We start from the raw sequence: 26,315 nt of genomic DNA, 5'->3' as shown, positions 1-26,315 counted from the left end.
CTGTAAGGAGTCTGCTATCCTCTTAGTAAGTTCTTGGAACTGATAGAAGTCATCAGCCAGAGATGATGGCGGTGGTATAACAGTTTCAGATGAGGGTGGGAGGGGGATGAGATGTTGATTGGTGGGGAGACCCATTCATCAGCCCTCACTTCCTGTTTATTTAAAGTTTCCTCCTGAAGTTTTGGTTTCCTTGAGAAAGATGATGATGGAAACTGTCTGCCTCTATGATGGGTGGCACTCCAGGCCCACAAAAATTGCTGACAGTAAGCCACCCAGAAGTCCCAGGATGGCAGTGTGTGTGGAGGAACCCATGGGTGTTCATACCAGCAAGATGATGGCTGTAAATGGTTCTGATGGATGCCTCTGGAAAAATACCCCTTTGGAGATGAGGTGGGAGATCCTAGAACTCTTCTGATAGTACTGACGGCCTAACAAAGCACAACATTTTGGAGTCTTTCGGCTTAGTGATTCTGTTGCTTCCAAAGGAACCAGCAACTTTGTGGGTTGGAGACCAATGGGTGCCAAAACAGCTGGTGTCATTGGCAACTGTGGCTTCTTTGACGAAGGCTCCCTACCTGGAGGGCTTTAGAAACCTTCTGAGAGGAATTTTGACTTTCTTTTTAGGTGCCCCCAGGGAGCATGGTGCTCACACAGTCACAATGGCAGACTTTTATGGAGACTGGCGAAGGGGAGGTGGGGTGGCGTTATGGCCTGGATCAGAAACTGGGCAAAGAGTTCTCCATCATGAGTAGATGTAGTTTGATCTCCCTGTTCTTTTCTGGCCCTCAGAATTTTAATGCAAAAACAACAGCTGCACTTTTGATGTATATGATACTCCCTGAGGCAACAGATACATCAGGCTTGCTCACTACTCACCAGGATTAGTGCCTGGCACAATAGGCAGTGTTTAGAACCAGGGAAATTGGGCATTCCCTCTCAGTAATTTATAGTTCCCAGAAGGAGAGAAACATTTAAACAACACTAACTAGGATGAATGAGACCTCTAAGGAAAATATAACTCTTAGATGCGGGGAACTTAAATATTAACATGCCCTCTATCCTCAGTCTTCCTGTTGTCTTAAACAAAAAAAGACAGAATCTTCACAGGACTGCCCTATTCCTGATTTCAATCTCATGACATTTCCTTTATTCAAAATGGCTACCATCTCTGACTGTTTCCAACAGATCAGAAGCCCAGCAAGATGGCCACCATTTCCCTTCAAAATCTCTGTATGGAAGTGAGGCTTCTCCAATAAGATGGCCACTTACAACCACTGTTTCAATTGAGACTGAAGCCTGACAGTCCTCAAAAGAGTTGGAATGCCACTTTATAGTTAAGGGACTAGACAGGATATTGAGGCAATAGGGGATTGTCAACAGAAGACGATCAAAAGGTGCAGGAGGAGACTGAAGGGTGGAGCATGGGAAGTAGGAGGCTAACTGAGGAATAAGGAAAGGCCAAGAGGGAGAATGTGAAAAGACAAAACAGGAAGGCAAGCACAGTAAATGCAGGGGACAAGTGGAGGAACACAGAAGGAGGATGCATGTGTGAGAGCTGCCTATCCTATCAGTTAGGGAGAGAAGCAGAATGGGAGATCCCCATATCCTAGGGATAGGAGAGGTAAGAAGAGTTCCCTCTGAATAGCAAACAGGGAAAGACCTGCATTTTTTAGAATATTTCAGATTGAATTTTGAACCAGAGATCACTTCATACACATTTGGAGGCAGCCCTCTGCACCAAAGTGGGAAAACCAATTTGAAGGTAAGTGAAAATGTGATAAACAACTTTTTTGGGAGGGAAAGTCCAACTCAAGTTTTTGAATGTTCGAAATTGACATTAGTGAAGCCAGGTCCACACAGCTCAGATAATACTTTTTTTTTTGGGGGGGAAGGGGTGAATGGCAGGGAGCAGAATTACCAAGAAGCAGTTTTAATAAAGGTAACAGCATCAGGAGGCAGCATGTGGATAGATGTGTAGGATGAAAGTGAGGAGAGAAAAGGAGGAAGAGTGGAATAAGAGGTCAAATAAATAAGTGTAGCAGAGGAGTGAGTGAATGAGTAGTTAGGTTTAATTTAGGACAAGTGTATGAGGAGAAAGGAAGGAAAAATAAAGACAGCATATGATTTGGGAGGAGGAAGGAGGATGCTCATTACTACGAAACTTACATTCAGAAAAAAAATGACATTTGAGGGAATGCTGGAGAAAAGATTAAATTAAAGCCAAACCACAAGATAACAGAAATGTACATAACTGCATAAGTTCTGAGACTCCATTTTGTTTTGTATTGATTGAAAGCCAATAAAAATAGAGGTAGCTACATACAAAACTTTGTTGTCTGCTTTTCTGCCAGGCCACAGATGTCACTTGGTAAGGAGTCTCTGTATGCCAGGGGCGGGCAAAATTTTTGGCCTGAGGGCCGCATCGGTTTTCACAAATTGTATGGAGGGGGTCATGGCCCAGCCCCCACCTCCTATCTGCCCCACTCCTGGACTCCTGCCCCATCCAATCCCCCCTGTTCCCTGACAGCCTCTCTGGGACCGCCCCCCCCCGCTCATCTCCAGACTGCTCCCAGACCCCCAACACCTCATCCAACCCCTCCTCTCATTCCTGTTGCCATCCCTGTCCCTCACCCCACCTTCCTGACTGCCCCCCCAGGATCCCTGCCTCCATTCAATCCCATTCTTCCCCTCCCACCCCCATTACCATCCACACCCCCACCCCAACTACCCCCCTGCACTCCCCTGCCCTCTATCCAACCCCCCTGCTCCCTTACCACACTGCCTGTAGCACCACTGGCTGGCGACGCTATAGCCATGCCACCTGGCTGGAGCCGTGCCACACCACTGCTGCTGCCACCACCATCACACAGCACAGAGACTGGATCAGGCTGGGCTTTGTAGCTGCAGTGCCCCAGGAGCTCACAGCCCTGCCACCCAGAGCATTGTGCTGGCGGCAGACCAAGCGAGCTGAGGCTGTGGGGAGGGGACAACGGGGCAGGGGTTGGAGGCTAGCCTCCCAGGCCTGGAGCAGGATGGTCCAGTGGACTAGATGTGGCCCGTGGGATGTAGTTTGCCCACTGCTGCTGTATGTACTTCATCTTATGCCTAAAATACCAGGTACATTCAGATGCACATTTCCTATGCAACATGGCAAACTCTGCATGTCCTGATATTTCATTGCAGTGATTGTCAGCCTTTTCCATTTCAGAACCACCTCAAGACCCTCTCCAATTTAACTAGGACACTAGCTGGGAACCTCCACTCCCATTTAGCAATGTGAGGTGGACAGCTTGACTGTATTCCCATCCTGTCATCATTATCCCACCTCTGATCCTATCTTCCCTCCATCTCAGCCCCTCCCAGCACCTCTCCACTGCATTCCAGCTGCTGGAACCAGTCTGACTTTTTGTCCATGCTACCTGGACAATAACGGAGGGACACAGGACAAGAGACACAAAATCCTTGCTTTCACCTTCAATGCCAAGGAGCCCACAGCAACTGGGAAGAGCAATTGCAGAGAAAGTCTTGCTCAGTCCCTGCTGCCCCACGATGGTGCATGCATAGCTCAGTTGTCATGTAGGAGCCCTTTGAGGATGAAGCATGATCAATGCACATGAAATTAGAATTTAGATGTAAAATTTCTACCAATCTTGTGTGAACTGTAATTTCAGAGGTTTACAGTCTGGCCAAATTTAGGTGAATTTTCATGAGACTGGCATGAAGGCAACACACCTGCCAAATGTCAAGTTCCTGCTCCAAAACATGGAGGCACTAGAACTTAACACACACACAAACTACACACACCATCAAGGGCAAAAAACAAAACTCCTTAATCTCTTATTTTAGCTGAAAATTAAAGTTAAAAAATAAAAAACCTAAGCCTGAGAGACACTCAGCATGAGAATTTCAGTGTCAACCTTAACTTCAATGAAACCAAAAGTATGGTCCTAAAAGTCATTCACACTGTTATTTTAAGAACTACTTAACTGCATGTTAGAAATCCACCCTTAAAAATTCATACTAAATTACCCACATTTGCTCTTCTGGGAATAATCCCAAGAGGTAACGAAGACCTGCAATTCCAAGTAAAATATTTGACAAGTGTGGGTGCCTGTTCCCCATCAAAACTGTGCCCCAAGCAATTTCATATAGTTGGATTTAATTTATTGATAAGTAAAAGTGACTTAACATTGTACCACTGGAGACTCCAAAAAGGGATGCCTCCCAGGCTAAAAGAGCCATACTTCCCTTGACTAAGTTAGTACTGCTAGCATTAGAACTATTTAAAAAAAATAAAAAAAGGAATATATTGCGTGAAATCTCAGTTTTATAGCTCCATGCTCATAAAGCTATAAAACTATCAAACTCTCTCAACTCAATGGAATGCAATTAAGAAATGAATGACTGTTACACTGCCCTCTACTGACTGCTAGCTCTGCAGATTCCTTACAGACTTATTTGTACACTTGCATTCAGCTCATTGCTACTATGGTGGTTAGAATTGTTATTTTCCACAGTTTTGATCAGTCCTCTGAGGGAACTTGGGCAGGAGAAAGAGAAGACCAGTTCTTTTAAAAAGAAATATTTTGGATAGTAATTATCCTTAGCAACTTTATAACAATTCTATAATACTTCCAACAAAATAGTATGCTGCAAATGTAATAACTTACAACAACATCCTTCATTATGAACTTTGGTCATTAGATGAAAATAAAGTAAGTAATCTAAATTAATCTCATTTAATTCCACTGCCTTCCAGTGTGCTTATGGACCTTAATGGCCTTGCATTAAAAATTTGACAGAAGATCATAGAAGACAATTGTTAGACTCCTGAAATGCAATGGTTTCTCTAGTGGAGCGGTTCTCAAACTCTGGGTCAGGAATCTATTTAAATAGGGTCGCCAAGGCTAATGTTAGACTGGTTGGGACCCAGGGCCAAAGCTGAAGCCTGAGCCCTAACACCCTGGGTGATGGGGCTCAGGTTACAGGGCCCCCTGTCCAAGGGGTAGGGAATCAGGTTTTTGGCCCACCCCCCCGCCACCTGGAGCAGTGGGACTCAGGCAGGCGCAGGCTTCAGCCCACCCCCACCCACCCTTGGGGTCGTGTAGTAATTTTTGTTGTCAGAAGGGGGTCGCAGTGCAATGAAGTATGAGAACCCTTGCCTAATGGGCATTTTACTTTTGATGATTTTAAATGACATGGAAGCTACCCTCATCAGCTTATGATCTTTTAAAGACTGCACATCTGATTATTTTACAGTAAAAAGTTCTCATTTACCAAATTCTAACCCTCCCCAAGAAGTACCTGCTTCCTCCTGATGTAAAGCCTGACCTTCCTATTTTTTAGATCTCCACAGCTTATGTTATGGGGAAGGTTGCTGCCACACTTTAGTCAAGGTTCAGCCAATCTACATACATACATAATTGGATTACCTTAAATGTTTGTGCATCATCAGGGCCCAGGGGGTGGCTAATGATGCATGCAGATTTGGGGTCATTTGCTCAAAGGAATTTTAATATTCAAATTGTTCTAAAAAAATCCATGTGCATGGACAGACTAACAAAAAAACCATGATAGAGCAACAGTAGCTGGGAAAGAGTTTGTGGTACAAGTTTAGGAGATGCAGCTAAAACAACTTGCTTTTAAATTGTTTAGATTCTTGTTTTTTTGTTTTTTTTTTTGAGGCAGAGCTAGTGGAAAAAATTAAGACTCTGACCCTCATAAAATGCATATTATTGGACTGCCCCTGAGCTCAGCTATTCAATGGCACCCAAAACCAATTCAGAGATTTTGGAAAAATTTCTATCACCTATGCCAGTAATACGAGTGATGTGTGCCTCTTGGGGAAGTTCAGTAACACACAGATAAATTACCAAAAACCCAGGGTGGATACAAATCAATGATTTTAAAAATATACATACACATATATACACACACACGGGATTTTTTTTTTCAACTTAAATCAGATTTTTTGGATAGAAAGTATTTTTCCCCTCAAAAAGCTACATAAAAACATAGTTTTAATTAAGATCCATGATGAGATATCTAACCTATCATGTAATAGGGATTAAATTCTAATTCTATAGTATAAGAAAAAAGTTTTGTAAACGAGTTCCAATAGTTCATGGATTAGGGACCCAATTTTACCAGGTTCTAGAGGCTTCTGTATAGATTATTTAGTGTGACAAAGTTCCTCCTCTACCTTGGTGGGTCCTGTGTTTATTTGGCAGATTTGCTCACCTCAGTGACCTTCCCCACAGTCTGGGTCAACTCCTCCTGTGTCTGATCAGGAGTTGAGAGGTCTGGGGGGAACCCAGGCCCACCCTCTACTCCGGGTTCCAGCCCAGGGCCCTGTGGATTGCAGCTGTCTATAGTGCCTCCTGTAACAGCTGCATGACAGCTACAACTCCCTGGGCTACTTCCCCATGGCCTCCTCCAAACACCCTCTTTATCCTCACCACAGGACCTTCCTCCTGGTGTCTGATAATGCTTGTACTCCTTAGTCCTCCAACAGCACACCCTCTCAGCTCCTTGTGCCTCTTGCTCCCAGCTCCTCACACGCACTTCCTCTCCTCTGGCTCCCCCCTCCCTGACTGGAGTGAGCTCCTTTTTAAACCCAGGTGCCCTGATTAGCCTGCCTCGATTGGCTGCAGGTGTTCTAATCAGCTTGTCTGACTGAATTGGTTCTAGCAGGTTCCTGATGACTCTAGTGCAACCCCTGCTCTGGTCACTCAGGGAACAGAAAACTACTCAGCCAGTGACCAGTATATTTGCCCTCTACCAGACTGCTGTACCCCATTGGCTTGGGTCTGTCACATTAGGTTAATCTTTCTATCTACCCAATGTGACTCAGTGCTCAGTCTAGAAGATTCAAATAGAGAGATTTAGTTTTGCAGTTCTCAAACTGTGGATTTGTGTCTCCGGAGGTGAGAAACAACAGACCTCAAACCTATTGTGTACACAAATTTGCAGAGGGACAATAAATCCCTTACCTCTCTCTCTAAGCGCAAAGTTACAAAAAGTTCAATGAATAGAAGAAGATTGTTGGGGCGGAATAGATCTGGAGAAGGAAAAGAAGTCTGGAGATAAATGTGAGAAAGGAGGGACAGGCAGCAGAACAAAAGTAGGACTGTTTGAGCAGCATATTCCAGAAGTCTAAGTTTAGCCTTCATTGATTTGGGTCTACTATATCACTCTCTCATAAAAAGGGAAAACCTATAGTGGCAGCAGCCCATAAGAGACACCCAGCTTGGGAATATTTTAGTGAAGTTCCTCTCCCTGTGGGCAAGACAGGCACACGTGCAAAATGCAAACAGCACAACAAAAATGCACGGCCTGGATGCCCAAATGAAACACCACCATGAGAAGTGTTCCTTCTCAGGAGGAAGCTGCGTTGAAGATGAAAGGAACAAGTCTGAACATGCAGGATCTTCAGGTTGGTAAACTTTTTATATTTCATGCTTCTTTCTTAAGGACTGCCTGTCCTCCTTCTCGACTATTCTTGAATTCTCATGTTTGAGGGGAAAAAACAATTGTTACTCTATGGTACTATGATTTTAGATGCAGTTGTGATAAAAAATAGCTGAAATAGGCAGATCTTTCTTTTACAATTTCACCTTTAAAGTAGTACTGAGTGTCAGTGAATGCAATGAGTAATACTAAATGAGCAAAATGGTAGTAAATAAATAACTGCATTGACTTATTTTGTTTAGGAGACTCCATCCTCAATGTACAGGATTCTGAAGACTATCCACCTTCAAGCGTGGGGCACGGGTCGCTTGCTGGTGGATTCTCTGCAGCTTGAGGTCTTCAAACCAATTTTGAGGATTTCAATAACTTGGTCCTGGGTTAGGGGTTGTTATAAAATTGGATGGGTGGGGTTCTGTGGCCTGCCTTGGGCAGGAGGTCAGACTAGATGATCATATTGGTCCCTTCTGACCTATGAGTAAGATCATCATTTTCTATAGTTTCAGAATTATCTGCCAATGATAGTGTTCAGTCACATCATGTATGTCACATTAGCCACCGTATATCACCTGTTACCAAAAAAAAAAAAAAAAAATCCATCATCCAGAAAACAGCCATAGTTAAGTTTGTGAGAAGAACCAGCAGATTACAAAAAGAGGTAATGATGAAAAAATTGCCCAGTTTGTTTATGCAACCAACTCTCCTTTCTGTAGGGTTCAGTCATTAAGACCAAGATACAGTCCATCCAACAGAGCAGATGTCGCAGGCAAATTGCTGGATAAAGTCTATGAAAGAGAAATTGAGCAGTGTGCAAAAGGGCTAGAGAGTGAAATTGTTAACCTGAGTCCTGATGGGTGGAGCAATGTTCACAATGATTCCGTTTTATGTGCTTGTGTGACAACAGAAGGGGGCAGGGAATGTCTTCTTTACAGAAAGAACTGGTACATCAGGAAATGCATCCAGCAGAATACTTAAAAGCAGCAGCAGCAGCAAAAGCTATAACAAACTGAAAAAAAAATTAAAATGTCTAGTACGCAGCTTGGTCACAGACAATGCTGCAAATGTATCCAAGATGAGAAGAAAATTATAAGAGTCCCAAGCTAACAACATACGGTTGCAGTGCTCATTTGATGCACTTCCTAGCCAAAGACTTCAGTATTCCAGAAATAAAAGCTAATGTTCTTACAATTGCAAAATACTTCCATAACAACCACTTTGCAGCAGCTGCTCTGAAAAAACGTGGGAGGAATCAAGCTAACTCTCCCACAGGATGTGCAATGGAACTCAGTAGTGGACTGTTTTGAGCACTATATCAAGAACTGGCCTAATCCGATGACAGTTTTTGAACAAAATCATGAAAAAATAGATGGCACTGTCACAGCCAAAGTTCTCAACATTGGGCTTAAGAAAAATGTTAAACATATGCAGAGTACCCTGAAGCCTATTTCTGTAGCCTTGAACAAAATGCAGGGAAATAGCTGTTTTATTGCTGACGCTGTTGAAATTTGGAAGGAACTGAGTGAGATCTTAAAAAGAGAAATATGCAATGACAGAGTTAAGTTAGAACATTAAAAAAAACAAATGGGACAAGCACTATCTCCAGCTCATTTTCTTGCAAATATTCACAGTACTTGGTATCAGGGTCAAATCTTAACTGCTGAAGAGGAGTTGGATATGACATGGACATCCAGCAATCATCCCTCTGTAATGCCAACTATAATAAACTTCAGAGTTAAGGGTGAACCATTCAAGAAATATATGTTTACTGATGATGTTTTAAAGGAAGTCACACTAGTGAATTGGAGGAAGTCACCTAGGGCTTGGCTACACTTGAGTTACAGCGCTGGTGGTGGCTTTACAGCACTGTAACTTACTCCCTGTCCACACTGGCAAGGCACATACAGCACAGTATCTCCCTGGCAACAGTGCTGGCTGCACTCCACCTCGGCCTGGGGAATAATGACTATAGCGCTGCTCTTGCAGCGCTGGGGTGCCAGTGTAAACAGTGATTAATCTTACTACACTGTAACTGACCTCCGGATCTTTCCCATAATGCTTTTTAAGTAAACATAACACTCAGACTCAGACTCTAGGACTGGAAGGGACCTCGAGAGGTCATCGAGTCCAGTCCCCTGCCCTCATGGCAGGACCAAATACTGTCTAGACCATCCCTAATAGACATTTATCTAACCTACGCTTAAATATCTCCAGAGATGAGATTCCACAACTTCCCTAGGCAATCTATTCCAGTGTTTAACTACCCTGACAGTTAGGAACTTTTTCCTAATGTCCAACCGAAATCTCCCTTGCTGCAGTTTTAAGCCCATTGCTTTTTGTTCTATCATTGGAGGCTAAGGTGAACAGGTTTTCTCCCTCCTCCTGACGACACCCTTTTAGATACCTGAAAACTGCTATCATGTCCCCTCTCAGTCTTCTCTTTTCCAAACTAAAGAAACCCAGTTCCTTCAGCCTTCCTTCATAGTTCATGTTCTCAAGACCTTTAATCATTCTTGTTGCTCTTCTCTGGACCCTCTCCAATTTCTCCACATCTTTCTTGAAATGCGGTGCCCAGAACTGGACACAATACTCCAGTTGAGGCCTAACCAGCGCAGAGTAAAGCAGAAGAATGACTTCTCGTGTCTTGTTTACAACACACCATTTTGTTGTGATGCCTCTCTTTGTTTTGTTGTGAACTCGGGGCTCCCGGAGCTGCTTATCTAAAAGAGAAACACAGCTCCTGTTTGCTCGAGCAGAGGCAGGGAGGGGGGAATCCCCTAGTGTTTGCTTGAGGAGAGAAGCAGCCCGGAGTGGGGGACGGGGAGGTCTATTTTAGAGCAGCTGCTTATCTGGTCTGAAGGCTATTTGCATTTAGTGAATGAGAGAGGGGTGGGAGAAGGGATCGAAACTTTTAAAATGATTGAAGGCTGGTGCTGTGTATCTTCAAGTCCTTAGAACTTGCAAGCCAGGGAGCTGACACAGTGTCAGCTCCAAAAATCCACTCTGTCTCCCCTATGCTCCCTGTCACACTCCACCCCACCCCCCTCTTTTGAAAAGCACGTTGCAGCCACTTGAATGCTGGGATAGCTGCCCATAATGCACCACTTCCAACACCGCTGCAAAAGCTGCAAATGTTGCCACATTGCAGCGCTGGTACTGTCAGTGTGGCCACACTGCAAAGCTTTCCCTACACAGCTGTACAAAGACAGCTGTAACTCCCAGTGCTGTACAGCTGCAAGTGTAGCCAAACTCCTAAGCACTTGGATTCAGAGACTGTTGAAGTGATAATCTCACTTTTAACTGCAGTAGCTTATTCTGCCAGTGTAGAAAAAAAAATTATTTTCTTCCTTTGGACTAATTCATTCCAAATTGAGAAATCGTTTGGGACCTGAAAAAGCAGGAAAGCTTGTTTCTCTTTTCCAGATTATGAGTAAACAGAAAAATGAAGGTGAAGATGACTGAGTTAGCTGCAGAAGCCAGTATTTTAAGTTTTTCATGTTGACCTGGCTGACAATTGAATTTTTGTTGTTTTTAAAAACATATTTCATTTAATTTTTAAATTAAAAACATTTAACAAAAACAAACCTAATTTTAAAAATTGAATGTTGAACCAAATTCAAAAATTCATATACCTGTTTTATTAAAATATTATATGTTTGCTATTGAAGAAAAAATCCAGAATACATAACATTGTTTTAGTTAAATGAAACAATTTAAATGTCTGTCTGGTGATGTTCTCCTCCTAATACAGCATGGCAAGCAAATCCTCCAAATATTAATGATTAACCTTTTGAATTGGAGATGAACTATCTCCCAATGACTTCATAAATATTTGCTTCCATTACCTTTGGTAAATGAAATAACCCAACAATCATTCATTTTCTGATTTAGCTGTAAAACTAATCTGAAAATTTTTTTAAAAAAATCACTTTAAAAATGTATAGTGTGTACCTTCTAAAAATGAAACCTATATCTGAGTTGTGAAGAAATATATTAAGGTTTAACAACCAACAAGAATGTACTTCTATGTAGAAATCCATGATTAAACTGAGTCTTCCTAACTAGTGATTTAAATCAAATCCACCCTGTCATAAAGGTCAAATTTAGGTGCGGATTAGTAAAGACAGGATAACTAGAGCCGGACCTACACTTGATTACTTCCCATAAACACCGAAGACTTGCCAGATGTTAACACTTGTTTATCTGTCTGGGACATCACCTTGTGTTACCTGATTGGTGCACTGTGTGCCAATAAGCGGCTAGAATTCTCCAGAGCAATAGTGCAGCGGAGAGGGCATGGCAGTGTATGAATGCCAATGCAGACGAGGAGTTCTTGTTGTCTCAGTCTGCAAAAGTGTATTTGAATACGATGAAGTGACTACATTCTCCTTTCTTCTTGACATACCTAATGAAATGTCAGCCTCTGAAGGTGACAGTAACAGTTTTTCTAGAGGCCTTGAAATGCTAATCATTCTTAGAACTCTTTCACATATTCCTTGATTTCAGAGGCAAGGAGGCCATTGTGATGATCTATTCAGCCCAGAAAACAGGGGATTTCTGATTCCTCTAGCTGCAGCTGCACCTGCACTTCTCCTCAGAAACCAGTGCAAGCTCTGGCCACTTGCTGCAAGCAATCCCTGAATTGATACAGTTCTACCTAACCGAGAGGGTCAGTTAGAGTGTACTAAGTGGAATGATAGTTTAGAATTGTATTGAACATAACAGTACAACACAGAAAATGGCAGATTTTGTTAGGAATAGGATGGGTTTGCTTTGGACCAAGTGCATATTGCCAATTCCAGAAAGGCAGAGTCAAGATTTTGTGGGAGTGTGATGGGAGACATTACCTTAACTTCATAGTTGCTGGTTTTCAGAGGATTCCGTTTAGTTACCCTTCAACTTCTGGAAAAGCATAAGATAGCACCAGGCAACCTAACACCACATTAACATTTATTTGTTAGTGAAGTAAGCTACACCACATAAATATGAATAGTTATAGTGGCCTAACAAGTTAACAGCAAGGAAGTTCAAAATATGTTAGCCCAGATTTTTACGTATACCACTAGTTTCTTGGAATATACACAAGTATGAATTGTTCATAACCACAGGCTTCTAGGCACAAAACGAGTACTTACAAGATGATCTCTAACCTTATCTACACTACATAATTTAACACTATAATTTGCACCAGTGAGAGTTTACTGGCAGTGTATATCCACACAAAAGTCATACTGTTTTGAGTGCAAAGGGTGCACACACAGCACTCCCTGCAAGTATGGCATGGTCTGTTAATTGTTCTTCAGACTTGTTCACACCATTGCTCTGTTTGATTGCCTGCCTCAAACAGTTCTGTCCTGCATAAGGATCATTCATGAAGAATGATCGTTATAACCAGAGATACATCTCCTATTCCCCTACACTGGCAGTTTCCATGCAGGAAGGCCACTAAGCTCTCAGTGTACCTGCAGCCAATTAGACACTGGATATGAGTGGAGAGTCAATGTATTTTGATGAGCACAGCCATGTGTGAGGTGGTAGCATTCAAGTTGGCAAGGAACCTGATTTTATTCTCTTCCACTTATTTAATAGTAAAAGAAAACTAGAAATTTAACATTATATTGTTTTCTAATTAAAGTAAGGGTTTCTTTTTAGAAGCAGACAAGAATAGTGCAAAGGTAGGACATCCAATCACATCAGTGAGGACACTGGGTAATGTACCACTTCATGGGGCGGTGGGGGGAGGGGAGGGAGGAGAGACAAGTAGACCCTGGAGCACCATGGAGAGGCAGAAGAATTATCTGAGGATATGAGGGGGTATAGTGATACCCCTGCCTGTGTATATTTCAAATTATATGATCCTTTCTGTTTTTCCCTCATCTCAGGAGCGGCAGATCATGCTGAGGCAGCACTGGCCTGCTGTAGCAATCCCCAACAAAGCACGAGCAATGCTTGTCTAACCAGCCATTTATTTTTTCTTGGGTTTCTCAAATGAATCTGGGGAGACAAGAAAGTCAATATCTTTTAAAATGCAGGAGTTTTATTTCATTTTATTATCTCTGTATCCTCCCCTGCTGCTCTGAAGGCTGGAGTGGCAAGGGAAGAAAATTGTTCAAAGCAGCCACACACTACATTGAGTGCTTTCCTGCATACAGGCTGTTGGTGAGTGGCTTGACAGATAGCACTGAACTACCAAAGCTGTCACTAATGGGTGAGCAAGAGCATAAGGGAATTACACTGGGAGGACTAATTACACTGCTGCAGCTGCAAGGTTTGCATTTCCTGTCCATACAGGCACTGCACAAGAGCTGAGTGACTAGGGGCAGGATACAATGATATAGTCTACACATGCTCCGAGTAAATCACAATAGTGGTTTAAAACAACTCTGCATTGTTGGAAGGAACTGTGTATGAAAATTTACAGGAGTGCTAAGGAACTATAAAAGGTGGTGATACCACAAAAATGCTGGACTTCAGAAAAAAGTCTTGATTGAGATAAACCACCATGACAAACGCACTGAAGAGGGACACATTGTCAAGGACAACATGGAGGCAAGAGACAAATTTCCTCCAACAGCCAGCCCACAGTGATGGAATAGTCTTCCATAAAAGCATCATGGATCCCCATTAAGACAAAATTCAAAACCCATTTTTTCACCAAAACTTTTCAATAATATAAGAAAAGAAAGCGCCCAAATCCTTGGAATCTGATTTAAACATCCTACACATAAATGCTTTCAAACCAATCAGAAAATAAAATTGACAAGAAAAAATTGAAGTGAATATTCTGTATTTATCATTTAAATTGAGGTAAGTGGGAAAAGTTAATAAATTGGGATCTTAGAAAGTTAAGGTTTTATTAACAAAGGTAATTTTTTAAGAGAAACATACAGATATTGTTTAAACAGATAGTCTCCCTTTCAAATTTTAGAAGTCGAGTAAATGAAGCATAAATAGCGAAAATGTAACTAAACATTTCATTTTGGAAATCAAGAACATACTAACCAGGGTTGCCAAACTGAGGTCCCTGAACCAGCGATGGTCCACAGAAGGCTGGCTAGTCAAGTGGTGCTGACTACTCCCTTTATTCCAACTGAGGGAAATAGAACTCATGGGAGAGGAGGATGGTGTGAAGAATAAAAAGACAGTATGATTCCTCTTCCACCAAAAAAAATGAAGAGGATAAAAAGATTGTTCCCTCCGAGGACAGTTAAACACATGAGCATATTTTCCTAATATTACTTTTCCAGATAAGTAATTTCTATCATTGTCTCATGGATGCTGTGTGATAGCAACTGGGAGAAAAGGTAGTCTATCTCATAACAAATGAAGGGAGAAGTAGGCCATACGTTGAAAATGTTGGAGACCCTCTGAAATAAGAAGTTTCATTCTGATTCTAACATTAACAGATTATGTGGATTAACTAAGCTACAGTTCAAATATTACAGTGGCAAAGTATTTTTATAAGGAAATATGCAGATACTTCTGTTTATATCAGGTTTTATTTAACCTATATTAAATTACATACAAGAACTACATATTAAAAAAAATTAAGACTCTGAAGTCAAGCACTCAAAAGTGAGAGTTTCAAAATTAAAAACTATTCATGTAACAGTCTTAACTTTTTTGTATGTAATTTCCTAGGGTTTTTTTTTTAAAAAGCAAACTGAAGAAACAAATTCCACCATGTGGAACCACACTGACCTCCGCATACGTCATCAGAAAGGTTGGGGCCTTTAAATCCACAGTGCAGACCTCTACCACTAGTAACTCCATTAGCTTAATGGAAAGTAAAATATTGCTATCCAAGTGGACATGCCCCTAGGGAGGGATGACATATGCACTTCAGTGGGTTTAGTATCTATACATACTAGACAGCAAAGGAATGTTGAGATTCTAGAAATCTGGCTAAAATTCAAGGTTCTGAAGAAGAGTGCACTCTAGTGGTTATAAATCTGTCTACCCCCACCCTGTTATCATTATCCCACCTCTGATCATATCTTCCCTCCATCTCAGCCCCTCCCAGCACCTCTCCACTGCATTTCAGTCAGACTGGTTCCAGCATCTTTTTGTCCATGCTACCTGGACAATAATGGAGGGACACAGGACAAGAGACACAAAATCCTTGCTTTCACCTTCAATGCCCAGCTGCCCACAGCAACTGGGAAGAGCAACTGCAGAGAAAGTCTTGCTCAGTCCCTGCTGCCCCACGATGGAGCATGCATAGCTCAGTCGTCATTAGGAGCCCTTTGGGGATGAAGCATGATCAATGCACATGAAATCAGAATTTACATGTAAAACTTCTACCAATCTTGTGTCAACTGTAATTTTAGAGGTTTACAGTCTGGCCAAATTTAGGTAAATTTTCATGACTGGCATGAGGGCAACTCATCTGCCAAATGTCAAGTCCCTGCTCCAAAACATGGAGGCACTAGAACTTAACAGAAGTGGTAAGAACAAACAAACAAAAACAAACAAAGACAAACAAAACCACACACCACACAAACCCCACACACCATCAAGGGCAAAATAAAACTCCTTAATCTCTTTTTTTAGCTGAAAATTCCAAAAAATTGAGCCTGAGACAGACACCCAGCATGAAAATTTCAACCTCAGTGGCTATTTGGCAAAGTTATAAGCAAATAAAAGCAGAGTCTTATAAAGGAAAGTGTCAATCTTAACTTCAATGAAACCTAAAGTATGGTCCTAAAAGTCATTCACACTGTTATTTTAAGAAACTACTTAACTGCATGTTAGAAATCCAGCCTTAAAATTTCATATCAAAATTACCCACATTTGCTCCTTTGGTGAATAATCCCAAGAGGTAATGAAGACCTGCAATTCCAAGTAAAAAGTTCGACATCTGTGGGTGCCTGTTCCCCATCAAAACTGTGCCCCTAACAATTTCATATAATTGGATTTAATGTATTGATAGTAAGTGACCATTAAACACTGTACCTTGGAGACTTCAAAAAGGAATGCCTCCCAGGCTAAAAGGAGCCATACTTCCCTTTACTAAGTTAGTACTGCTAGCATTAGACCTATTTAAAATAAAATAAATAAATGGAGGGGGAATATGGTACATGAAACCTCAGTTTAATAGCTCCATGCTCAGAAAGCTATAAAATTATCAAACCCCCTCAAGTCAGTGGAATGCAATTAGGAATGAATCAATGTTATAAAATTTTTATTCAAAAAGATAACAGACCTTTTCTGCAAGCATTCTGATATATGCCTATGCAGAATCTCTCTCTCAGTTGAAAAGAGATTTCTTCTGAGTCTACATCCTTCAAGAACTGCTACCAAACCAGTTTAGATTTTCAATCACTCCAGTTTAAGGTGAGAAATGTTAGTCAAGACTCTAAATGTTCTGGTATTTTCATTTAAAATTGCATCACTTCTTCAGTTTCTCAAACTCTTAAATATTTATACCAAAAAACTCACATATAAGATTATGTCCAACTGTTCACTAATGAAAGAAACAGAGTTTGATTCTGTCCTCTAACTTTGCACTGAACAGTGCCTTATTTTTCAAGTAGTCATTTGTTGAAATGAATGACAGTATTCAATATAACCTAGGATGGCAACACCAAGTTTTGGTCTGTTAGATAAAATCCCTTGAGACTGTGACTCAGTTTATTCTTCCTATAAAATTAGCATGATTCTCCATCTTAGAAAGATAAATGTAACACTGAAATAATTCGTCCAAAGCACTGTGTTGGGCTTTTCACTTGAGGATCTCAGAGATGCTAGTGACCAAGTTTGTCATCAATAAATTGTGAGATATCAGACACAAAATGGTTCTATCTCAGAGTTAGAAATGAACTGCTAGATTTGTTTAAGAACCCAGATTTCCCTCCTCCTCCACATGACCACCCAATAACATGACATATATGAATGAGTTAACCTAGCTGTTTTGTTCTACCTTTCATATGCTGTTATTCCCCGTTCTTACCAGCATTTGAGCCTTTCAATCTCTGAAGAAATCTTCATTGCCAGAAGAAAACTCCAACTATCAAATTGATGGTTTCACCTAATAGGCAAGATAATTTATTGAACCAAAGTCCATGAGGTTTCAAAAAGTAGCAAAAGCCTGAAAGGATTTCTATGCTCCTGCTCATCTACTTTCCTGTCATTTTGTTAATGCTTTCTCTCTTAGCTAAGAACTCCTCAAAAAGCTCACATAAGAGTACCTACCTGAGGGATTGTGACTAATCATTAACCCTATAGCAATGTACTTCCTCCTTAGCAGTTGTAAAGGGATATGTACAATTACTAATAGTTCAATATCAACAGTGTGTTCAGCACTGTAAAGAACAAAATCTCTACCCTAAATCTATAATTTGAGACAAAGGTAGAAGCAAACACACAGCACTAAGTGACAACATGGTAGAATCTATTTAGAAGTTCAGTAGTTATGTTTTAGTTTTGCATTTAGTGAACCACAGCACACTGACAGCATTAAAACAAAGGGCCTGGCAAAAGTGCTTTTTAAATACAATAGGGTAGGGATTTGCTGCACCAGCATAGGGAGGACAAACCAGGCACGAATGCAGTGTTGGAAAAAAAAAAAAAAAAAAAAAAAAAAGTTTACTATAAGAGCAGGGAAAAATTACAAAAGAGAGAAAAGTAAGGTATTGGCAAAGTAACGGAATTTTGGTTATTCTGTATCTGTGTAATCAAACTGAACTGAAAATAAAACAATGTTGCTAGAAATTTTTTTTTTTAAGTGAACCAACAAGCTCTTAAAATAAAATCACAGACAACTTCATATGAAGTTGAGTGAATATTAGAGCAAACTTGACAAACAGATTTAAAAAAAAAAAGTGTTCAAACTGCATTTTAATTTCACAAGTTTCTATATTCATTTTGCTGGGACAGGAGTGTGCTATCATGTGAGGTTTTCCTCTCACCAGCCTTCACCTTGTATTGGATCCTGTCATGAAGATATAATTTTGAATTTAGGCCATCTGATATAATTAGAAGATGATGAGTATTAAGTCTGAACAGAAGGATGACACATACCCAAGTTTTCCCCCAGTACCATATTTAAGTAGCCCACTGAACTACAACTCACCTTAAATCCTAATGACACTGGGTTTTATTTTCCTACCACAAAAGAAAAAAAGTTTGTTTTTTAACCACTTGTTTTTTTTTTTCTATAACCAATGCTGTAATTTTGCAGTGGGGAAACAAACAGCCCCACACACACCCTTCAAAAGAAAATATTTCACTTGAAAGAATATATTTTTCATGTACTAACACCAACAGATCAGGATGATTTACAATTTACTTTTAAAGAAACTTAAGTCAGAGGGCTACAAGGTTATGGAGACAATTCTTTGCAATGCAGAAGACAGTCTTCATGTAAAGTATATATATCAGATATTTAATTCATACTTCAATCTTGGTCTCAGATACACAAAAATGCTATGTGAATTCAAGCCTATCATCTCAGTTATCCAGGTGTGTTTTCATGGCTCAGTCACTGGGGAGATGAATGCAAACAGAGTAAAGAATCTGCTATGCCATTTAAAGACTGCTTGTTTTACCTGTCTCCCTGACAAGCAAGATCTCAGTGTGGACAATACAAATGAACACTCCCCCATGCCTAAATATTCACCAATAAGCAGGCGACTACCAAAAAAAAAAAGTCTATTCAGAGATCAATCAATATGATAGCTCATATAATAAATAAGGAAGAGGACAGAGTCACTCTCTATTATCTCATACATTCACCAAACGACTGAACAAATCCCCTTCCCGCACCTAGAAGCGGTCTCCAGTCACAGGTATCCATCCATCCATCCAGCAGCAGCCGCCCAGCGTGGCTGGGCATCGACGGACTCCCCCGCAGGCCGAGACAGGGTGTTAAAGCAGGGGCGGCTCTCTGGTGCTCTCCCCCCTTGTGGGGATGTCAGCGCGAAGAAGTTTGAAAGGCACCCAGACCTGCCTCCCCCTGGGCCCTCGGGGAGTCACATGACACATGGGGAACTGCACGAGAGCCTCAGGACAGGCTGGGGGGAAGGGGGAGGGAGTGCGGGGGAGAACTGCCGTCGCCATGACAACTTCCAAGGGGGGGAAGGGAAAACTTCAAATCCCAACCGTCAGTGCAGGAGCTGCTCCTTCTTAAAGGCGCAAACACACCCGGATCCCATTCCCCCCACACACAGTCCTGGTGGGGAGGAGGGGGCAGCCGGTGCTCCTCGCACAAGCGAGAAGACGCGCCTAGACAAAAGGACCCGAAACGAGAAAGGGCCCGCCTGTCTTTCCCATCCCGCCGAGATCGGCCCCAACGGGACTCGCTACGCGCTCCTCCCGCGCCGCGCGGAGGAGCCCAGGGCTGCAGACCTTTCCCCATCTCCTGGGCAGAGACCCTGGGGCGCCGCTTCCGCCCGCCGGGAAAGACTGTTGAGCCGCTCCTCCACCAACGCTACCAGAAACCCGGGCTCGGTCCCCGCCTCCCCCGACCCCGCTCTCCCGCGGCAGAGGAATCTCCCCTCTCTTACCCACACAGTGCATGAGGCGGTGCCGCCAGGAGTCGAGTTCTCGGCGGACTCCCCTGCGCTCCGCCGTGCAGCGAGGGCTCCGGCACTGAGGGGAGGAGGAGACGGCAGCAGCAGGAGGAGCGGGACCCGCGGCGGCCATTCTGTCTGTTTCCTTTTTCATCTGCCTCTGACCTCACGCCCGCTCATTTACATACGAGCGCGCGCCACCAGAAGATCGTGTGCCCGCGCCTCCCCCTCAGCGGCAGCCGGGGGGAGGGGAGCGCGCACCGCCTGGCGGTGTTTGGGATGGTGATTGACATGCGTCCCTTCCTCTGTCCAGACGAAGTGAGGAGGCGGGTCGAAGCCTCCTCACACCAAGTAGCAGCCAAGGCTCCTCTGACCCTTCTCGGTGGGGCCGGGCGGGGCCGAAGAAGTGTCTGCACCAGTTGTGGCTGTGTCCAAACTTTGTCCAAATTATTGGGCTGCTTTGGCAACTGGATGTAAAGTGGGCCCCCTTGGTTGCCCGTGGACTACGAATCCCAGAAGGCACCACGCCACCGGCCCGAGCCCAACGCAGAGAGCCGGCAGCATTGCCCCTCGGGAGCGGTAGTCCGTATCTCAGCCCTTCCCCCTCTCCACCTGTGGACGGCTGGGTCGCGTGGGGTTGGTACCCAGCCCTGGAGCCACCATGTGAGATTGGCTGCTACCAAGGTAACAGTGAGGGTTAATAATGGGGTCTGATACCATGATAATGGGCATCTGACAAGTGTCTCACACAGCTGCACCCAGCCCTATCCCCCAGCACCAAGAGAGCGTGAGCTGGCATCCTTCCCTGCCCTATCCCCATTGCTGGGAGAAAGTAGAGCCAGATTAAAGTAATCCCAGACTCTGGACACAGGACCTTTCTCACAGCTTTTCCTCGGCTTGTTTGGGAAGATGGTGTAAGGGAGAGGGCTCCCAGAGAGTGTGTCATGGAGTAATCTCCCCCCACAACCCAGAAAAATCAGGGGGCTTCATTTCCACCTCCATCATGGGAGAAGCAATTGGAGGACTCTACTAGTTACCATAGCCTCTGAGTTATATCTGATTGGATGGGCGGACCAAACCCACTGCACTCCTGCCACATAGAGATCACAGTTGGCATGTTGGTGAGGCCCTCCAGTACAATGGGTCTTGCAGTTAATGCCTCATTGATATACATGGAACAGTTTACATCTCCCAGAGCTCTTGTTTCAGGCTCTATGCAGATTCAGGTAGCCATCACAACATCAGTTACACTCTGGTCTCATTTTCATGCATTGCTTTGCAACCATGAGGGCTAGAAACTTACTTTTTTAGATGAGAGCTGAGATTTTTGACATAATCGCGACTCTGGGAGCTAAGAGTTTAGTCATGGAGCTATACTGCCACCCACCCCTATGTTACCTATGCCTTAATTTAGCCCTGAGAGAGGAAATCTCCCTCTTCACCCACAACTACATCTGTCCTATCCACTGCACATGAAAGTGAGAGAGAGAACTGTCACCATTCCCCTACAACCACCTCTTAACTGGTCACAGCACTGGTAGAGAGCGAACTTCACCCTTATCCCAATGCCAATCCTGACATAGCACTATGAGAGGAAGAAGCATCATAATTCTCTCTCTCGCTGACTTTCCCAAAATCACACATCCAGGTAGCATGGAGTGCAGTTCTAGCCATGAAGAAGAGCTATGTATGGCTCATCAACAGAAGTTGATCCAATACAATATATTACCTCACCCACCCCATCACTTCTAGCTAGTGACAAGGCTAGAGGTTTTCAAGAGTTTCCAAGCTACTGATCAGTCTTCTACAACAAACTTCCTTAAATGGCAGCCTTGGCCTTTTGACTTACTATTTTTTTATGCAGGGAGGTCCTGAAGCCAAAAGTGGAAATGATTAGAACAAGGAGGAAGATTTAAAATAAGATTGTATGGATCAGTGAAATACAGCAAAATTATTCATTCCTCACAATTTGAGAGTATGACTTTAATACATAGGCAGTGGGAATCAAAGGGTGGGGTGAGGATGAGTCTCCCCAAACAGCCTGGAATGGCCCCACCCATGCTCTGCCTCCAGGCTCCTGCTTCCAGTTTCCACTCTTCCGCTGGGGTGGGCGGCCAGCCTGCGGCTGGGGCTGTACCACCCAGCACTCCGGGGTGGTACGGCGCTCAGGGACTGGTGGCAGCTTGGACCACACTGCCCACCTTCCCCCCCGCCCAGTGCTCCAGGATTGGGGCCGTGCTGCCCACCTGGTGCTCTGAGATTAGGAGAGCTGGGGCAGCCCAGGGCTGGAGGCTGACACCTGCAGTGAGAGTGCTCTGGACTCCAGTGGGGAAGGAGTGCGGCCTCAGGCAGAATGGGAGAGGCTGGGGACTAGCCTCCCCCAACTGGCAGTTCACGCACTGCCCATTCTTCAATACTAATCCCCAAAGAGGGAGTGAAAATTAGCAGCAGAATTATATAACGCCATCTGTAGTACTTGAAGGATCACCATCAGTTTAAGAGTTAAATTTTTTGACTACGCTGTTAGAAGTAACAACTAAGATTATAACTGCAAGAAAGTAGAGGAAAATAATTTTTATTTCGTTTGTTTACTTTGCATTTGATACCACTTGGATATAGTCAATTTCACTGTTTTGTATTCATAGTTTCACTTCCTTCTTCGACATCAGTGTGAAGACTCACTAAGCACTGTCTTAGAGGAGCTCATAGGAACACTGCTCTCCATGCCCTACAAAAGGATGATTAACAGTCTTGAGTTTAATAGCCAGGAAGTGAGGCAAGGGTGGAGGAAGTCAGAGACAGCCCTCAGTTCACTTCTCAGACCCTGGTACAGGGCTGGGAACCACTTTTTTTCTCCTTAGACCCCTCTATAGATTGTGGGGCACCTAACAAGTGACAAATGCCCCTCTGTGAGTTTTCCAGGATTTTCCTGGCAGTGGAGAAGGGCCTCATGGTAGGGGGCCTCTACATCCCCCCCGAGCCCTGGAAAACCTAGGTGCATGGGTGGTCACCTCCATCCCACCTTTCCTCCTCAGTGCTATCCTTTTGCCCCTGGAGCTGGATGAGGAACCTGTGGCAACTGAAGAGTCCCTTTGCCTCGGAGGGAAGCCTCCCCGCCCCCCACCCCACTACTTTGTCATCTTCCACACACACACCCATCAGCACCAAGGTGGCTATCGCCTCAGTTGCTGACGGGGAGGATCCCACGGTTGCAGGTGGGGACTTCTGCTATATCTTCAAGGAGATCAAGGCCCCAGGTCTGACCTCTGTCACCCAGGGAGAGAATGACACCCTGCCAGCAGACCTCGGTCTGGACGATAAATTTGTTATGTCACCCCCTCCTCTTCTTTCTCTCTTTCCTCAAACCACCACCCCTGCTTTTACTCTCAGAGCGCTCCTGGACTCGTCCAACTGCCAGCCGCAGATGTCAGCCCACTTGAGGCTGCTGAGCCCATTGTGACGATGGTTGATGCTGAGCGGTTGGGCCCTGAGCCTTTGGTTGCGCCCCTTTCTGAGATGGGGCGGCTACCCCCCTGCAACCTGTGGGTCCAGACCTGGACACTTTCCTGTCAGGGCCAGCTCTAGGTTTTTTGCCGCCCCAAGCAAAAAAATTTTGGCTGCCTCCCGCTCCAGCCCTGGGCTCCCCCCCGCCTCCCCCGCTGCCCCAGCCCTAGGCTCTCCCCCGCCACCCACACCCCCTGCTGCCTCAGCACTGGGCTTCCCCCTTTCCCCCCCCCCACCAGTGCCCTCCCCCCACCCCCCTGCCGCCCCAGCCCTGGGCTCTCCCGCCATCCACCTGCACCCTCCTTCCACCGCAGCTCTGGGTCACTGGTAACTCGCTCCCAGGGTGGTTCATTCAGCAGGAATTTTGGATGTGCACAAAACACAGACAGGACTGGTTCCCATATGGTTACAGAGTTGCAGTAAAGTGGAACAATTTTCAGCTTGTGTGATTGGAGGATATCTGGATGCATATTATAAGACTGTCCTCCATAAATGAGGGAAGGTTGAGGTGCCTTTATTATTCTTTTGTTCCACTCTTTCTTTCTATGGGGAATTTGCCAATGCAATATCACTGTCTTCCTTTTAAACAAACAAACAAACAATGCAATGGTTGTTGAAAATAGCAATTCCAGTCCTAATAACCACTGGGAAGCATTTTTTGCTCAATTTTATCCTGCTTTTTCCACAGCAAGTACAGTGGATCAGTATATTTGATTTGGGAGAAATGAAGTAAGAGCTGCCCAAACTGAGATTGAGCACTCCTGAATTTTGAGGTGTTCAAATCTGGAAGGCAGGTGTTGGTGTGGGGGGGGGCGAGGCTGTGGGCTCCGCGGGGGAGCACGGCAGCATGTATGCAGCAGCGTGTCTGGTGCTGCGTGGAGCCAGACATGCTGGTCTGAGTGGCACAGTAAGGGGGCTGGGGAGGTTGAAGAAGGGGTACGGGGCTCCGGGGGGGCAGTCAAGGGACAGGAAGCAGGGGGGGTTGGATGGGGCAGAGGTTCGGGGGGCAGTCAGGGACAGGGAGAAGGGGGGCTAGATGGGGCAAGGAGAAGGGGAGGCAGTCAGGGGACAGGCAGCGGTTGGATAGGCATGGGAGTCTCAAGGGTTTTTCAGGTGACAAGTAGGGGGTGGGGTCCTAGGAGGGAAGTTGGGGGGGGTCTCAGGATGGGGCAGTTGGGGACAAGGAGAAGAGAGGCTTAGATAGGGGATGGGGTCCTGGGGGGCAGTTAGGGGCAGGGGTCCCAGGAGTGGGTGATCAGGGGACTGGGAGCGTGGGGGGAGAGTTGGATGGGTTGGGGTTTCTGTGAGGGGCAGTCGGAGGGAGTGGATGGTGGCAGGGTGGGGCTACTCTCCCTCCCCGTGGAGTGTCCTATTTTTTGAATGTTAAAATATGGTGCAACTCTCCACTCACAGCATGCTGCCGCATGAGGTCCCCCTCCTTCCTTTCCAGTTGGTAGTGGCCAACAGAATGCTGGGAAATGTAGTTCTTTCCCTGCTCCAGGGTTGGCTCTATAGGCAGGGAGCTAACCAAGGAACTACAGCTCCCAGAGCCCCCTGTTGGTTCTCAGCTCCCACGTTAGATCCCTGCCGCCCCTGCAAATGGGCTGCCCCAGGCAGGTGCTTGCTCTGCTGGCGCCTAGAGCCAAGCCCACCACGGCACCCAAACCCGGCATCATTGAGGGCCTCCTTCCCACATCCATCCCTTTGACCCCCATGCCCAAATAAGTGATGTGCACCCTGGCGGCCTAGCGGCCCAGGCCTCTAGTCCCAATTCCATTCCTGCTCCTAGCCCCGATCCCACCTCCACCCCTTCCACTTCCCATGCTTCTGCTGCCCCTGGGCTTGTCTTGTTTCCCTTCTCTGTTGACAACCCCCAGGAGGCAGTTTTTCTATTTCCCTCTCCCACCCCACCCAGGGCTTCTGTTCTCCCACCACTGCCATCCCAGGTACCAGGGACTGAGACGGACCACACAGAACCCACAGAATGGGTGCTGTGCTGGGGGTCTGCTCATCTCCACAGGGCCGCTCTAAAGACCCAGCTGGAAAATGACCAGGAGTCTGTGATCCCAGCCACCAAAGTGCTGCGGGACAAGCTGCACTGCTTCCTAGCGAACACTTGGGGCTCCAAGGGTAAGGTGCAGTTCGCTGTCCAGAAGTGGGGGGGATTTCCACCTCATCCTCCGAGCTGTGAGGGGCATTTTGGGAGAGGAAAGGGCCATCCCTACCAAATTTCCTGGTGCCCTTTACAGCTGCGTGCTGCTCCAGCTCCTGATCCACCTCTTCCCCATGGCCCTGCCCCTCCTCCATCCCAGCCCCTCCTCTTCCCACCCCTGCTTCACCCCAGCCCTGCCCCGACTCCACCCCTTCCCCAAAGCCCCTTCCCCTGCTCCACCCACACCTCGCCTCTTCCTGCCCCTGCTCCACCCCCACCCTGCCCCCACTCCCCTGAGCACTGCAGCAGGGGTCGGGCCTGCACTCACTGGTAGCTGTAAGTGGAGCGACCTGACCCCGACCCACTCTGCACCACTGGTGAGTTCTGGAGGGCGGTTCCCCCCTGCCTCCCAAGCTCCAAGGCTAGGAGCCAGGGGAGCAGAACAGAGCAGGCTGGGGCCGGGTCACTCCACTTCTCGCCGTCCGGTAAGTGCAGGATCGGGCCTGCCCTGCACTCATTGGAAGGCGGGAAGTGGAGCAACTCAGCCCCAACCTGCTCCACTCCACTGGCTTGTGCTGGGGGCGGTTTCCCCCCTATCCCCCAAGCCTGCTCCTGCCCCTGCCCCCGCAGAGGCCTGCCCCCCCCTCCCACCAGGGGGTCTGCGTAGGGCACCAAAATGGCTA

General features: G+C 45.2%; 1 protein-coding gene across 14 annotated transcripts in view; it reads right to left on the bottom strand.

The window, feature by feature from the left end:
• Positions 1 to 21,053, bottom strand: part of LCORL (ligand dependent nuclear receptor corepressor like) — a 201,461-nt gene extending 180,408 nt beyond the window's left edge. For 10 of the 14 annotated variants that reach the window (XM_050947276.1, XM_050947272.1, XM_050947273.1 and 7 more), the window contains exon 1: positions 19,971 to 21,053. In XM_050947276.1, coding sequence (XP_050803233.1) covers positions 19,971 to 20,130 — 160 coding nt within the window. In that variant the 5' untranslated portion in view covers positions 20,131 to 21,053. Of the gene's footprint in view, positions 1 to 17,416; positions 17,495 to 19,970 lie in introns of all 14 variants that reach the window. The other 4 variants (XM_050947280.1, XM_050947284.1, XM_050947278.1 and 1 more) reach the window with 3 other exon arrangements.
• Between the last annotated feature and the right edge of the window lie 5,262 nt (positions 21,054 to 26,315).

Source organism: Gopherus flavomarginatus, chromosome 3 (genome assembly GCF_025201925.1).
Source record: "Gopherus flavomarginatus isolate rGopFla2 chromosome 3, rGopFla2.mat.asm, whole genome shotgun sequence".
Lineage (NCBI taxonomy): Eukaryota > Metazoa > Chordata > Testudines > Testudinidae > Gopherus > Gopherus flavomarginatus.
Note: the sequence above shows the minus strand (reverse complement) of the source record. Positions and strands in the feature narration are given on the sequence as shown.